Source organism: Ammospiza nelsoni, chromosome 5 (genome assembly GCF_027579445.1).
Source record: "Ammospiza nelsoni isolate bAmmNel1 chromosome 5, bAmmNel1.pri, whole genome shotgun sequence".
Lineage (NCBI taxonomy): Eukaryota > Metazoa > Chordata > Aves > Passeriformes > Passerellidae > Ammospiza > Ammospiza nelsoni.
In genome coordinates, this window is record NC_080637.1 from 60,573,518 (window position 1) to 60,590,242 (window position 16,725).

The window sequence follows — 16,725 nt, forward strand, 5'->3', positions numbered from 1 at the left end:
TAATTAACTACTGCAACTGGTGAGGCAAGTGTCTCCAACTGGAGAGTGTGGCACCATTGTCTGAAGTCATCACCTCATCTCGAGCTATTGAAAATCATGGCAGTGACCCTCCTGCTGATATGAATTTAACCTGACATGCCCACAAAGGAATGGGGGGTGGTGCACCAATTTTGTGCACATGGTTCTCCACATCACCCTGGACCCTATTAGTGTGGAAAGAGCTCATTGAAAGAAAAGAAGCCACATTGTGCTGGGCCACCTAGAGGGTTGAATAGAAAAGGCTGAGGAAAAGAGCAGGCAGCGCAATAAAGGCCATAATTAACATATTTCCATATTCAAGCAAAGCAATAACTACGTGAAATGTTTGTCAAGGTGCAATGAAAGCATAAATATTAAGTACGTATCTGAGGGGATGCAGAACTGCCCCCCCAGTCTCTTAGATTCCATTAAGAAATTCAAAACAAGCTTTTTACGTGTTATTTTCAATTATAAACCTCTATCTCTACTTCTACTATGACAACAAGACAAGCCTCACCATCCTCACTCTGTTTTCACCCAGGTAAAACTTTCCTCCCTCCAAATTAGGTCAAAAATTTGCCCTGAGATTAAAGAAAAATTAATTTAAAAAAAAAAAAAAAAAAAAAGTGGGGCACACAGAGAGAACCTAAAAATGTGAGCTGAAACATATGCATTTACAGCAAATTCTCGTAGGAGATGATGAAACCTGAACTACAGGGGAAATTTTATACAAAGCACTTCTTACTGGGCACATGGAATTTTATAAATAGCACTTCTCCCCGGACATCTGAAGCAAGGCTATGGGCAAAATCCTTCTGTGTGCAAACTTGACTAACACGCACCCAGAGCCTGCATCTAAAGCATGGCTCTGACTCTAACTCTGTTGTGATTTATAGGTTTATAGTTGGACTCGATGATCTCAGAGGTCTTTTCCAACCTAATTGATTCTGTGATTATGCCATTCCATGGGAAAAGTACAAAGGAGTCTCATTATAAGTAAGAGAAGCAGTGCCACAGCGCGTGTCCATGAGAATCTGAGCACATGAACACCTCAAGGGAAGACACTGTGTTGTTAGAAAGCAAAACTTGTTTTACTTTCTATTCCCAGGCAATATACACAAGAAACCATCCCATCCCCATTTTAATATCACCTATTTCCCAAACAACCTCAAAAACAAGTGACCAGCCCTGCACAACCCCACTGACTTCAGCACTGGAAATTAAAAAGGCAGTGCAAGGAACAGCACCCTTTGGAACACAGCCACCTGTGGACCAGCCAGCCAGAGTCACCAAGCAAATTCAGGGTACCCTGAATCTGCCCCCCACTTTCAGCCTGGAGCTGACACAGCCAGGGCACGAGGAGGTTTTTCTGCCAGTGGAGCACATGTAATCCACGCCGAGGTTCCAGGGCTACGAGCACCGCGGCTGAGCTGTTTTGCTGGCTCTCTCCCAATCCAGTGGTCTTCACTGCCTTCAAGCCAGGAAAATGCAAGGCTGACAGTCAGTCCAAAGCAGAAGGGAACTGCAGGAAGGAACCCAGAGAGGTCCTGCAAGGGGAAGCCTTAACTTGCAGCCAACAAATAAAACCGTCGGAAGGAGAAGAGCACTGACAAATACACAGGCTGAACATGCTCAGTGTGTCAAAGTCAGATGGGGGAACTCTATCTACTTAAAATTACCCATTTCATTGATCTGGCTGCTAGTTGGGCTTTTTTTCAGCAGCCAATATTCATCTCTGTAATTTGATAGATATTTATTTACAGATTTGGAAACTGCTGTCATAAGGAAGGTAATTCTTCCCATGGTGGGGGGAAAAAAGGGAGGAAAAAAAGTTATGTTACCTCCATCAGAAAAGCAAGTACTGATACATTAAAATCATGTAGATAATAGTCACAGCCAGCCTCAGACTTCACCCAGCCAATGCCTGTACTATGAAGACAAGCATGGATCTATATTTAACCATCTAAGTTTAAAAGAAAAGTCTAAGATAAACAATGGAAGTAGTGAATTTAATTCTTGTCTGCTTTGATCCAAATGCAATTCCAGGGCCAGTGTGGTGCTATTTTTTTTTCTAACACATTTGCTTGTATCTGCAGTGACCATATTTTTCTCTTTCTCTTGCATTTCTCCAAGACACTGCAAATTTTCCTCATGTTAACTGTTTTTACTTTTAAAGGCAAAACCAGATGACTTCAGCCCTTCAAAGCAAACACAAAACTTTCAAGTAAACCTGGATGCAGAAGTGCTTCCATCCTTTGAGGAGGTGGGAGGGCAGACATCTAATTCTGTTCCTCCCTTAAAGCAAGCAGCATTTGGCCTTTATACAAATGGGTCTGAAGTATCCTAAATGTTAATGCTTTATCACATCATAAGAGAGGTAAAGGCAGGGAAACACACTGAACAACCTACGCAAAGCAGAGGAGCACTCACAACAATATGCTCATTAGTTGATGGTAAATACTATTTCTGAACAACTGTTTGCACTGGTTTTTATCTGCACTTATTTTACAGCTTCCTAACCAAGGATCAGGATGATGTTAGTGTTTGAACCACCAAAAGGTCAGATCTGCACCTGGTAGAAAGGAGGGCAGCTCTCCTGGCAGCTGCAGAGTGATGCCAGCTTGTATCAGCACATGCTCTCTTTATTTCTTTCCACCTCCTCTTGCCAGGCTTGACTGGTCACGAAACATTCCCGAGGGCCTGACCACTTGCTGATGGCACTTCCTTGGTTCTTGTGGCTCCACTGGCTGGAAAGCTCAAGATACTGATATGAGCTGGAACAAGCAAGAGCTTCTTCTTTTGTCTAGCAATAAATTAGTGCAAATTATTCTTTCTTCTGCTATGCAAGAATATCCTGCAAGCACTGCCACTTTGCAAGATGTATTTTTATTTCTTAAGACATTTACATAATGAAGTCTCTACAGGCTTCATTCTTCCCCTCTGCAAAGAACAGGTCCCAAATAAAACTTGTATCACACTTTCCAGGCTCCAGTAACTTATACTGGATGAAAAGGGGATGCAGAGCAGAATTGCCCAGCAGGAATGCTGAGGAGCAAACAGGCCTCATTCTGTGTGGTCACCCCATAGACCTCTACCAGGACTGCAGACCTCATCTTGCAGTCTTCGCTCAGACAACACTCCCATTGACTTCCACAGAACTTCTGTCTGAAGAAGGATGCAGGATTTGGCCCAGAAGTTAAAAAAAGCCTTCTCAGCTTTCAAGTGTAGATGATTAATGTCCCAGAAACAGTGGGCAGAGGTTTGGCACACTGTATGAAACTGACTTAAAGCTGACATTTTGCCGCTCTTTCTCAGCCTCTGTGCTGACACAAGCCTGAGGCCTGAGACGCTGGATCCACCATGGGCACATCCCACCTGCCACAGGACTCAGCTGAGGCATAGAAATGACCTTGCAAAGGACTGAGTCCAGGCTTTTACACAAGCTGCCTTCTATCTCTGCAAGTCTGCAAAGGCATCTGCTTCCAAGTTTTGGTTGCCACTCAGCTAAAATCCTGGGAAGCTCCTCACAGAGATGAGTGTCTCCATTACAGCTCCTCTTTCTGAAAGCCTGTCATGCACAGGCCACCCTCCCTCAAAAACCATTCCCTTACAGGCTCTCACATAAAAAGGGGTACCCTGCACCAAAACTGTGGCATGTACAGGCTCTGAGGAGAATGCAACACAAGGAAGCAGTTGTGCATCTGAGATTCTGAAGAGGATACAAGAAAAGAAATGATGAGCACACCCAAGGGTAAGGAAATAATGCCCAGGTCTCTCTCCAGCAGCCGCGTGGCAGGCTCTGCACACACCTCTGCAACACTGCCTTCTCCCACTCCTTCCAGCAGTGATTCCCTGGCTTGGAGCTCAGCACAGGCGACTGGCCAACCCCTGAGAGAACACTTCCAAGCTGTGCAGCACTGTGCAAAGAGACAGAGGAACAAAGGATGCAGAGCAGTAAAGAGATGGAGGTGTGGGCAGGGTGGAAAAGCAACACAATCCCAGTAAGCAAAACAAGGATGATCTCCATTGGGCTCACAGCTGAACAGGAACATCCCATGCTGAAGAATCCCAGAATCATTAGGGCTGGAAGGGACCTCTGGAGATCACCCAGTCCACACCCCTGCCAAGGCAGGGTCCCCTGGAGCAGGTGACACAGGAGCACATCCAGGTGGGTTTGGAATCTCTCAAGAGAGGGAGGCTCCAGGCCCTCCCTGGGCAGCTGCCACCCTCAATGTATAGAAATTCTTCCTCATACTGAGGTGGAACTTTTGTTTTAGTTTATGGCCACTGCTCCTCATCCTGTCGCTAAAAAAGAGCCTGGCACCATCCTCTGACAACCTCTTTGAGATATTTATAAACATTAATGCAATCCCCTCTCAGCCTTCTCTTCTCCAGACTAACCAAGCCCAGCTCCCTCAGTCCTCCCTCATAAGAGAGAAGCCATAAGCACCACTTAGAGGCCCCCCAAATGCATCCTCTCGGTGCCTTGAAAATCCAGAAGCGATCTGAAGATTTTGGCTTGCACAGGGAGCCACCAGTGGGATGAGAAAACAATGACATGGTGACAGATCAGGCCATGCCACTGCATAGTGCCCATCTGTGCACTCTTACTGCACAGTGAACAAGGCAGCTGGAGGAAAATGCCACTTCCATGCCCTCCTAATGGAAGAGAAGACTCCTGAAACCTTTGTGAGTGCAGAGCAATGAAAGAGAGAACTTTATTCAGGAGGACACACAAACTTCTGTCCTGCTCAGCAGCCGTATGCTCCGATGGGACCAAGGGCAAAGAGGGAAACATTCCAGTTCCAGTCATGCTCATGTGAATCATTAATCACTGCAAGGACTGGGGAGAGGCCGTGGGTTTATATCCATGCAGCTTGGTTCAGGAACTGGGCTCAAAATAATGGCACAGAAACAGAGAGAGTACCAAAGTGACCAAACATGACTGAAAGGAATATGCAGAAGAATGGAATATCACCTCCTTTTGGGGAATGTTCAGATGGAAAGGAGAACAGTGATGAGTATCACTGTGATCCTACACATCCAGTAACTGTTCATGGCTGCTTCCCTCTTCATTTGCTGACACTAAGTGCTGCAGGACTGAGATCAAAGCCAGCTCTGTACACGCAGGGAACACCTGGGAATTTCTGGTAAAATGTTGTTGCTGGGAAATTAAATGGAGCAGTTGCTGAAGAAGATCTAAGGCTGGGGGAGAAAAGTTCAAAATACGCCAGATTTTGTATGATACTTTAAAGTAAAGCTGAGAAAGCTGTGCTGAGATGAATCAGGAAATAGAAAGAGATTCACTGCTGTGCTCCAGACCAGAGCTGTTAGCCAGGCAGCCAGGTCAGCTCTGGGAATAGTAAAGAGTCAAACTCAGCCTAAAAACACACATGGGGAGCAAGGGAAGAGGGAGCCACATGTCAGAGGAGGTCCTATTGCTGAAAGGAGGCAAATGGGGAAATGAAACACCAGGCTTAGCCTGAGCTGGCAGAGAGCAGCAGCTCTGAGGGAAAAAAAGAAGAAACAGAGTGGCTGATGAGAGCTCTGCAACAAACAGGACAAGGAAAGGAAATGACAACTGAATATGGAAGGGAAGTCTGACAAAAAGGGGCTTTTCTTCAAAGAGTGGCAGTGAAAGGGAAATTTTGTAGTAAGAACAACATTTCCACAATGGAAATTGAGGTAGCAGTTCCCAGGTAATGTGGGAATGTGGTACTGAGTGCCTGAGTAAGATCTCTGCTTTCAAAATGAAAAAGTGTTGTGGGTCCTCCTCAAAACTACACAGTGGTCTGTGGACAATGGCATGAGAAGAAAAGAAAATCTCCAGCCAGCACCACAGTGCCCTCACTTTTGGGAAGCCCTGTACTCAAAAATTATGTCTTCCACTTTTAAGGGAAGAAACTTTAATTTGTTGTCTCTTTAAACTCTACACAAAGGACCTCATTTCATGCATTGGAGACATATAACATGAGAGGCAGATCACATGGGGGACACACACGAGGGAACTGCATGACTGGGCTGAAGGCTGGGGGGCACTGCTCTGGATCTCAGTAAAAGGACTTCTAGAGCATGGAGCTAACCACCAAATAATTCATGGAGTGGAAAGAAGCCATGGACTTTGGAGACTCTTTCAGGGACCACAGTCTTGCAATGGTTTGGTTATATGGAAAACTTTAAGGGCAAAGGATTAATGGACCAGAATTTGAGATATTAAATCATAAAGAAATTCCAGGGCTCTCAAGAAAATGATGTGCTGGATAAAAAAGCAAACAAACCAAAACACTACTGGAGGAAGTGAAAGCAACAAAAGAGTGGGAAGATTGTCTGGTTTGGAAGGCAACATGGAGCTGTATTGGAGTTTGATAGCAGAGGGCATGAAGATCCAGGGAAATGTCCACGGGAAAGACCATCTTTTTCATATCACACAAGGCAGAACAGTGAATGCATCCTAAGTAAGGGGAGAAGGCAAAGAAATCACCAAGAGTGATCCTGCAGAATTTGAGCAATATTTCTATTGAGTCCTGAGGTCTTTGGTCTGAAAAGGATCATGGAGCAGTGGGAAAAGAAGGGAAGGTCTGAGCATCATGGCAACCAAAAAGTCAATTACCGTAACACAGTCCACATACAAATCTCTAAAACAGATGAACTGAGGTAGGAAGAATTGGCCAAGATTGTAAAAGCAGTCACTACACCTTATATACAAGAAGCAGACATTCAAACCCAAAAGTTGCACCCCGTTTTCCCTTCCCCTCTGCAAATGCACAGGCAGAACAGTTCCTATCACAAAGGACTAGGTACATCAAACTGGTGAATTCAGACACTGAGCCATCCACTACTTGATAATGACTCTGGAAAACATTGCATGCTGTTTATCTAGTTCAGGTCCAGCTTCTAAAATGTAGTCTTACCATTAACCCTTCAGATGAAAATTCAGAGTACACTAATTTTGTAAAAGTAACTGAGGGAAGAAAAACCCAAACACCAAAATAACACACAAACAAAAACCAGTGTTTTGCAGACAGATCAAAATTAAAAAGCCTCTTTTCCACAGAGGCAATTATTCTCACAGAAATCTTTAGAAACTGTGCTCAGCCTTGTGACAAAAAGGGAGTGCAATGCTTCCCTACAAAGCATGGTAGTTTCACTGCTTTCTTGGGGTGAAGATAGGAAAGAATCCCAGTTTTTTTTTAAAAAATAATTACCTTTTAAACTGTCATTCCCTGTGCTTCAGGGATGTGGCAGTACCACATAAATGGTAAAATACACAATTTTGCCTTTCATCTAGACAGAGTCCAGTTAATGAAAAGTTTATGAACACATTCATGCAATGCATTAGCTCAAGACATTTTGGGCAAATGTGCCATAACAGCTTCTGTATTTGGAGCTCTCCTTACAAAGGATCTGTGGCTCTCTAAAAGAAGCAGTAAATGGGCAAAATAAAACCCAGGATGCTCTAATCCAGCCTTACAAGACTTCACTGCAAAAGCACCACACGTCAGCTGCACTATGGGTCACTACTACAAGAATTTTGCCCAATGCACAGTTTTGGGGCCTGATTCACAACACCCTTTGCAAACAGTCCCATGGGATTTAGCTCCTCTTCTCACATCATGTAAGGATGGAAGGGATGAAGCACCATCAGGAACCAATCTGCCCTTCCAACCACACCATGGGCAGCAGCAGCAGCCAGAGCAGCTGAGCCTACCTGTGGCACAAAGGGCGATGAAGGTTTGTGCATGCTTCCGGATCAAAAGCAACTTGTCTTTAGGGAGAGGCACCTTCCTTAGGATGTGTTCAATGAAATCGTGTGGGGTGACGGCTGCAAGGTTCCACTTCAACTTCCCCAGCACCACCAGCTCCCACTCCTGCAGAGGGTGGACAGGGAGAGCACAAGAGAAGAAAAGCCATAAGCAAGCCTGTGAAAAACCTCTGCTTATTTCTTATTATAACTTTATCACTGCTAAATTTGTTTTGCTCAAACCCTTTTTTCCATATGCCTCTACTGCTTTGAAGTTGTTGACTTTATATTCTTTTTTTTTTTTTGAACACCAGAAATGTCAGGCTCTACTGAAAATAATGAGACCTGGCAGCTCCTGCCGAGGGTTTTTTTTGTTTGTTTGTTTTTTGTTTTGTTTTGTTTTGTTTTATCCAGTGCTGAATGCCCACCCAGAAAGTTTAGACTGCAATTAGATATTGCCAAGGTCACTGTGGTCCTTTCCTAGTAACTTCTTTTAAATGGCTATAGTCCTTACTTTATAGCCATTTAAAGCCCTAGGGACAGCCATGCACAAAAATAACCTAGATATACATTCCTTTTCTCAAAACTGGGGAAGTTGGCTTGATGGCATTGCCTCCCAAAACTGTACTCCAAAGGTCCTGCAGATAAATCTGATGGTGCTTAAACTACTCCAGGAGAGGCTCTGCAGAAAGGAAACACACACAACACAGCCAAGAAGTAGCCTGTGTAAATTATCTGCCAGTAAATCATGTAGGAGCCATTCCCAGATTCTTTGCACACCCAAAACTCCCACTGCAATCAAAGGAAAGCTTGGGCGTGTACGTAACTACCGGCCATTCCCTGAAATGGGATTCCATGTGCAAACAGCACCCAGATCCAGCCATGGGGTGCATGACCTGCATGTTTCAACATTTAAACTGAGTTCTGAACACCTCACAGTGCCCCACAGAGTGAGCAAAGCTCAGGCCTCCAGCTCACATTTGTCTCATCCGTCAACTATTAGCTATTAACTAAATTCCACGCACTGATTCCCGAGTCCTGATGATGCCTGATGGAGCCCAGCGTGGTGGGGAGCCCCAGCTGAGCTGACAGAGCTGGCAAGTCAGGAACAAAAAAAAGTCCTTTAATTTTGCAGCCGCGGAGACGTCAACCAGTGTTGCTGAGAAACCATAAACATGGACCCCACAATGCCATTTCTGCAGTCCTTTCCCTGAATAGATGCCCACTTTAACAGCAAGTTACTTTCCTACGGACATTCCTGCTGGATTATGACAGAGCCCTCCATGCTCTGAGAAATCTCACAGATATGCAAAAGGCCGCAGAAACCGGACGGGATTTTTGAATTTCTCAAGAAAACCTGAAAAATGTTGGAACGTAACGATGATTGTGTGAACTCAAGGCCAGCTCTTCCCAGCATTACTGATGTGACAGGTTTTGAGAGAGAACAGTCAACCCAGAGGACCAAATACAAGGAAGCACTTTAAACACATGCTTAAATCCACGTGGCACAAGAAGGTTAGGGATGTTGCTCTGCATAATTGCACGTGGGGACCACGGCACTTCCCCCGCCCCTCTGTGCCACCAAGGGGACTGACACCTCGTGGCCCTGACAGCCAGGCAGGATTTGAGGGCAAGGCTCTTTAACTCTGTGGAAGCACGAGCTATCAACCCCAGCCCCACCCCGGGGGGAATTCCCAGTGATTCATAGGAAAAATTCTTTAACAACTCAGATGGCCATTTCTCTGACCTAGCATCCATATCACCAAGAGGCCCTGGTGCACATCCAGTGCTCCACATCATGATGTATACGTCACTTATTTCATTCAGAAATTATCAAATTGTTTCACTTCCTTTGCATCTGAACTGAGAGGAGCAGCAGACGTTAGGTTATTTGACTGAGCCTTATCACACAGGATGGCTCAGGCTGGAAGGGACCACAGTGGTGCATCTGGTGCCACCTCCCTGCTCCGGCAGGGCCATCCCAGAGCACAGGACACAAGACTTTGGCCAGACAATTCTGGAATATCCCCAGTGAGGGAGACTCCACACCCTCTCTGGACAATCTGTTCAGGGCTCGGTCACTGCCCAGGGAAGAAGTTCTTCCTCGTGTTTAGCTGGAACTCCCTGGGCATCAGGGGGTGCCGCTGCCTGTCGGGCACGGCCGAGCATCCCGGGCCCCCCTCGAGCATCCCGGGCCCCCCGGCCCGGCCCCGGCCCCGCACCGCCGCGTGTCTGCCGCCAGGTGGCGCCGCCGCGCCGCCCGCCCGCGCACGTGCGCCCGGCGAGGTCCCCCGTGGGGACACCGTGGGGACACGGCGGGGACACAACCGGGACACGGCAGGGACGGACCCACCCCCGGCACCGCCAGCCCCAGAACCCCCGGCAGCGGCCGGAGCGCCGCACGGCACTGCCAGGCGGCTTCGGAGGACAGCGATGTCCCCGCGGGTGTCCCCCGCCCTCAGCGCTGGCCCCCGAGAGTTTGTGACCGTTCAGAAAGGCGGGAAAAGCGTGGGTTTTTCTAAAAGGCAGGGGCTGGGTGGCGAAGTGCTGGGTGCTGTGCCAGAGGGAGAAAGGTGCTGTGCCGGAGAGGAGGGAGGAATTGGGGCTGCTTACCAGCAGCTCTTGGGGTTTGATGGAATTGTCCGTGTATATGCACAGCTTCTCGGCTGTGAGGGGGATTGTCTCTTTCAGCTTGGAGGCCAGGAACATGCACACCGCCCCCAGCAGCTGCAGATGGCACTTCCGAGTGGGCACCACAGCTAAGAATCTGTCCAAGTAATTCATGGCCAGAGGGAAAACTTCTTCTTCGCACTTCTGCTCTTCGCAGACCTGCAAGTGAGGAGCGTGGGGAAGGAACGATGGGGCAGTCCAGGGGGAAACGGGAGTGGGAAGCAAGAAAGAGACAAGAAGGAAAAGATAAATAAATGAGTGAACCCACCAAACAGACCACTACTTCCCTTGCTTTTGCTCCTATTTTTGTTTCCCGGGGAGCTAAATTTTGGGGGAGGGGGAGATCTGTGGAGAGGCTGGGAAGGCTGTCAATCGGCTTTCACATTCCTTTAGTTCATTCAGTAAGAAATGAATTCAAGACACTGTGTGGGAGAGCCGAAAAGCCCCATCCAGCAGCAAGAGAGCAGCCTCAGACTTTTTTTTTTTTTTTTTTCCTTTGCGACCCAATTTTTCTTTTTTATTTCGTCATATTTTCAAAAAATCGATAAAAAATATCAAAACTTCCCCGGCGGTCCCGGTTTTGGGGCTGGTGGCATCCCGGGACGATCCCCTATCGTTTCCGACAATTGTAAAAATTCCCCCGCCGGGTGTCCCCCAGCCCTGCGCCCCCAATCCCGCGTTGTGGGGGAAGGACGGGAGACATAGCGAGGGCGAGGTGGGGTGGAGAGAGCCCGAGCCGCCTGGATCCTTTTAGCAGGCAGCAAGGAGCAAAATTCTTTTAAAAATTTACAAAAAATCGGAGCCGCGGAGAAAAAGCACAAATCGCACATGAAAACTAAGCGGGGAGTCTGGGCTTTCCAGCCCACGGAGTTTAACTCCCGAAAGGTCCCCCCCAAAGGAGATCCGAAGGGGCAAAGGATGGCTGGTGGGGCCAGCGCAAGGCAGCGAGTCTGCGGGGCTGCGGGCCCGCTGCCGCTGCGCCTGAAGCCTCGGGGCGAACGGGGGGCTCAGCGCCGGCCCCACGGCCCCGACACACCCGGGGTCCCGTTCCGCGGGGCCGGGGGGCACCCCCGAGCCCCCTGGGAAGCAGCGGGGGCAGCCGCGCTCGGCGCCTGCGAGCAGAGTCCGCATGCAGCGCAACATGGCGAGAAGAAGGCACGTCCTCCCCACTGCATACGTGGGCACGGAACCCTCGCCGGGCACAACGCGGGGCACACGGGGCACCCCCCGACCCTCGCCCTGCCCCGCGTGCTGCTCCTTTTTCCCAGGAATGCCTCAATCACAAGCGTTCCCGGAGGCGGATTTTCTTTGCTTTTAATTGCAAATGACTTTTCCAACTCTCCCCCCCCACCACCACCACGCCGCGTTTCCTCCCCTCCTGCACCCCGCTCCCGGAGCCCCCCGGAAGGGGCGACCTCCCCCCCGGGCTGTCGGTGTCCCCCGCGCCCCTTTCCGCACCGGCTGGGCTCCGGACGGGGACAAGGAGCAGAGGGGATCGACAAGAAGAAGGCACCCGGTGACCAGAAGAGCGAGGGGCTGCAAGGGGAGAGGGGCCGGGGTGCTGCCCGCGGCCGCTCTGCCTCACCCCCTCCGAGGGGCCGGGGTGTACGAACCTCCAGCATCCAAGTGGCCACCATCCTCCTCATGAAGGGCTGGATGTCCTTCTGGACGCACTTGAAGTAGGAGCATTGAGGCAGATACCTTTCCTCTATGGTTAGTAAGTTGTGCAAAACGCGGTCATCGTAGAGCAAGTTCGGGTCAGGCAGAGCTCTCCTCATGGGATCCACCTCGCAGCACAGCAGCTCCATGTTTCCAAAGAGATCTCCCTCTTTCTCTGATGGGAAAGGTTTTTTCCTTTTTTTTTTCTTTTTTTTTTTTTTTTTTTTTTTTTTGAGGGGGGGAAGGGGGTGGGGATAGGAGAGGGGTAAAGGAGGAGGGGTAGGTGGGTGGGAGGAAGACGGCAGGGCTTTCCAGCTCGCTCCTGCCTCCCTTGAAACTTGTCCCTGCCTCTCTTGATTTCTAGCCTAAAGTTGAAGCGAAGTGACGCAACTCGCCAGGGCAGGCAGTTCTCTCTCTTGTTATTATGGAGAACAGCAGCTGGTCAGACGTAACATCAAACGCTCTCTTTTTTTTTTTTTTTTTCCCCTCTCTATAAGCTAACAAGGAACCAGGAGGCCCTCGTATAGGGACACACAGACACAAATGACAGCTTCTCTTTTGCTTCCTTCCAGCAACCAAATTAAACCCGTTCCACACTTGCCTTCTGAGGGACCCCGTCCCGATCAATTTCCCTCTCCTTCTCTTATTGCAAGGAACTGTGGGCGCCCCTCGGTACCCACCCAGACGATGGGGGCGAAGTATGAAATGCCCTGGCATAGCAGGGTGCCAGATCCATGTCTCGCTCTCCCTGCTCCGGCACCTCCTTAAACCTGCAGCCGGAGGGGGACGGAGCTCCCCGCTAACAGCAAACCCCCCAAAAAGCACTTGAGGGGTGGGGGTTCCGCGGCGTCTTCGGGGCGAAATCTCACAACCACCCCGCTACTTCCTCCGGCACACATTCGTGGTTCGAGCAGGCGAACCGTCTTAGCGTTGCATGGCCACACTGATATAACTTTCTAGGAAACGCAGCGGAGGGAGGGAGGGAGGGAGGGAGGGAGGAGGGAGAAAGGTTGGCTGGGGAGGAGGGGGGAGGTGAGAGCAGTTATGTCCCACACAGGGTGACTTCCACCCGGCTCGCACTTCGCCGGTAGTCGCTCCCCGCCTGCAAAATGTGACAACTCTGCGAAGTCTCTGCCGGCTGCGGCAGAGCGGAGGCTCCCGAAGGGGAAGGCGGTACCGGGGCGGGCGCGGAGCGGCCGCAGCCCCGCGGGGAGCGGGGTCCCCGCAGCGGCCGCCCCTCAGCCCCCCGGCGGCGGCCGGCGCGGAGGGTGGGCCGGGGGCGGCGGGCACAAAAATTCCGCCTTAAAACTGCGAGCGGGGACTTTGGGGCGCCGCTTCCCCTCCCGCTATTTGCATAGCCAATAGCTCTGGGGCTCTCGCCGCTGCGCGCTGATTGTTACCGGGCAGATTATATTTTAAGGGCGCATGATGCCCGGGCATCGAGAGCACTCCGGGAGGGATGGGGCGAGAGGGAGCCCTCTCATCTGACCGCACCGCCGGAGCCGGCAGCCGCACGGGGTCCGCCGGTACCGGGGCACGGCGGGCGAGCGGCCGTCCTTGCCCGCGGGTGGGCACCGGCGCCCCCTCCCACGGCAGCGCTCTCCCTTGTGCATCAGAGCGGATGGGAGGGGTGGGAACAGCTGTGCCGACTCTGCCGGAGTCCCGCGGCAAGGCTGCCCCGGCAAAAGTTGGCTGGGACTCGGCCCCGCAGCGAACCCGCCCGTCGGAGCAAGGGGTACTCGGGCAGCAAAAAGCCCAAAAGCGGGAGTGTCGCCCGCCCCCATCCCCCTGTAGCGGGGGACAGCCGAGAGCAGGTTCTCCCCACAAACTCATCCCCGCGCACCCCTCGTCCCGTTCGCGCAGCCCCCGAGCGCAGAGATTGTCTCTCCCTCCCGAGACGTGGGGAGCCGCCGGGCATCGTGTGTGGCCCCGGCGGCCGAGCCGCGGGGTACCGGGACCCGGGCAGAGCCGTGCCAGGCAAGGCTCGCGTTTTAGGGGCGGCGAGGACGGGGCACCCCCGGCACACGGCGAGGGCGGCGAGCGGGACCCGCTGTGGCGCGCTCCGCAATGAAAGGCTCTTTAACTTCCACCATTCATTTCCCCTTCCTGGCTGCTCCTGCGAACAGGGAGCGTGTTGTGTCAGCGCACGTTTTCCTTCTCCAAACTTAAATTCATAAGCGCTCCCGTCTGGCTTTGTAGCCCGACAATGCAGCGATTGTGATTTATGTGGGTTTCGGGGGGGAGGACAACGGGTGTCCCGATTGTCCGGCAGCGACTTTCCGAAGTGGGGTGATGTCTGGGGCACGGCGGGGAAGGGATGCGGGGGCCCCGCGCCCCGCGATGGGGCGGCATCCGGGAGAGCAGCCGAGGGCACCGCGGGCGGGCCACGGTGCTGGCGTGTGGTGGGGATGTCCCGTTAGGGAAAAAAACCCCTCCCTAAATCAATAATGAATGGAAGCGTGCCAGCTCTGCACGCAGAGGTGCCACTGATCTGTAGCAACGTCGTGCAAAAAAAAAAAAAAAAAAAGAACCCTACCAAAACAACCAAAACACTTCCTCCCGGTGCGACGGCTTCTATGCGCTGGGTGCCCGTTTCCAGCGGGAGAACACCGTTCCTGGGAAGCTCGGCCGGCAGGCAGGGAGCCAGGGGCCCGCGGCCGCGGAAGCCAGAGTGCCCGCGCTGCCCCTTCGCCTTGTCCCCGTGCCCACGGGCGCTGCCGCATGCGTTTGGAGGCAGCAGATGTTTTAACAGCCTCCGTGTAGAGATTACCGAGTGCCATATGTTAAATACCACCCTTCCTCCGGAAAAAAACCAAAACAAAACAGAAAAAAAAAAAAAAAAAACAAAACAAAACAAAAAAACCCACCAAAAACAAAAAAAACCAAAACAAAAACAAAACCACCAAAAAAAAAAAAAAAAAACCAGCCCCCCAAAAAGGGAAAAAAAATAATAACAAAAAATAATGCAACAGTACAGCAGCAAAACCCATCCTTTTCGCACTCCCTCCCCTTCTTTTGCTGATCTGCCTGGCCCATTTAAAAGCATAAATGATTGAATCAAACGTCGCGGGGATGTGCGCCCAGCCCGCCGGGGGAGCCGCGCTCCGGGACAGCCGCTCCTCCTTGCCATCCCTGCAGCCCCGAGGGAAGGGGGCTGCGCTGCTCCCAACCCCACCGCAGCCGCCGGGTGGCAACACCGCCGGCATCATTTGCGTCTTGGGACACTTCTGCGGGGCACCGAGTCCGGTGTCACCGCTCCTCATCAGCAACCCGACGCGCGGTTATCGTGTAATCGATAATATGCAGTGATATTTTATTGGCCTCTGTTGGAGAGTGCTGCAGAGCTCTTGGGGTTTTTAAATTAATCCTAAATTCGTCATCACTCCTATTTATTTTATTTATTTTCCTCAGAGAACCATCAGGAAGATGCTTCAGGGGACAGGATGGGCTCAAGCTTTGCAGAGCAATAGACACGGTGTGAGTGCGCCCGGCGGCCGCGGGGTTTTTGTTTGTTTAAATGGAATAAGTATTCCTTTGCAGTGCTTGAAACCTGAAGGCTGGAGTGTGAAACATGAGAATCTGAAAGTGAAACCGACTGGAAGCCAAAAAAGAAACAGATGAACGTGTTTCCCCTGTCCAAGCTGAGGAAAGCCCCAAAAGCAAACAAACACCATGAATAAGAAAATGCGCAATAGATTTGAAATAAAGTTATTCCAGCTTCAGTCACTGGAAGGAGTCTAGTTTGGTGATTTGGGTTTGTTTGGGTTTTTTGTTAATTTATCTGGGTTTTAGCCATTCAAAGGTAAATCTCATAATTCCATGCTGTGCATTCAACAGGAAAAACATGATAAAAATTATCTTTTATTTCCTCTGGTTTTTGATGAAAGACTGGGAAAGAATGTGAATAGCACAGGATCTTCTGGGTATCATCCACGTATTTTCAAGGAGTTTTAAATTATACAGGGTAGTTTTCAATTCTAAATAACTGTGTGCTGGCAACTTTATGATTAACAGCTGCATTAGACAACACAAGGTATTGAGCAGGTGAAACATACCCTGTAATAAAACTATTCTCACCTTTACAGGGTGATTTTATGCAGGCTCAATAGTTAACAGCATTAACTAATGAATTCCGTGTGATTGGTTAATATATTTTTAATTAATTGCTCCTTTCTGTTTTGTGCAAAGTTTCTTCTTTAACCTTTCTCATTCCCCAGTTTAAACTTTTTCAGAGCAGTAATTAGAAACTGTGTTTGTGCAAAGAGTGCACAGCTCCAGTCAGATTCCTTTATTAGGCGAGATGGGAAAGGAGTCTGAAAAAAAGCTACAAGGATGGTCATGTACCTGGGATTGATGTTTTATGCTGGAAGACTCGATAAATTCATCACATTTAGCCCAAAGAATTCCCAGGCTGACATTACTGCCTTATCCTTCGCAGCCGCCGCGCTCCTCTCCGGGGGGGCAGGGTGATAAGGCTGCGCTCGTTTGCTCGGACAGGGAACAGGGAACAGGTGCCTCCCACGCGCCAGGAAGTCCATGGAAAGTGACATTTTTTACCCTGGCATGCAGAACTGTACAGAGACGCTGCCATTCTTTTCTTGGGTTTGGGTTTTTTGTTTTTCTGCTTTTGGTGTAGA

General features: G+C 50.1%; 1 protein-coding gene across 2 annotated transcripts in view; it reads right to left on the minus strand.

Annotated features, from left to right (window-relative positions):
* CCND2 (cyclin D2) overlaps window positions 1-12,870 on the minus strand; it is a 30,518-nt gene extending 17,648 nt beyond the window's left edge. For both annotated transcript variants that reach the window (XR_009418485.1, XM_059472214.1), the window contains exons 1-3: window positions 12,043-12,870; window positions 10,373-10,588; window positions 7,727-7,886 (exon numbers count right to left, since the gene is read on the minus strand). Coding sequence is in view for 1 of the 2 variants with exons in the window: in XM_059472214.1 (XP_059328197.1) it covers window positions 7,727-7,886; window positions 10,373-10,588; window positions 12,043-12,237 (571 nt within the window). In the remaining variant the exon portion in view is untranslated. The remainder of the gene's footprint in view (window positions 1-7,726; window positions 7,887-10,372; window positions 10,589-12,042) is intronic.
* Window positions 12,871-16,725: the final 3,855 nt, after the last annotated feature.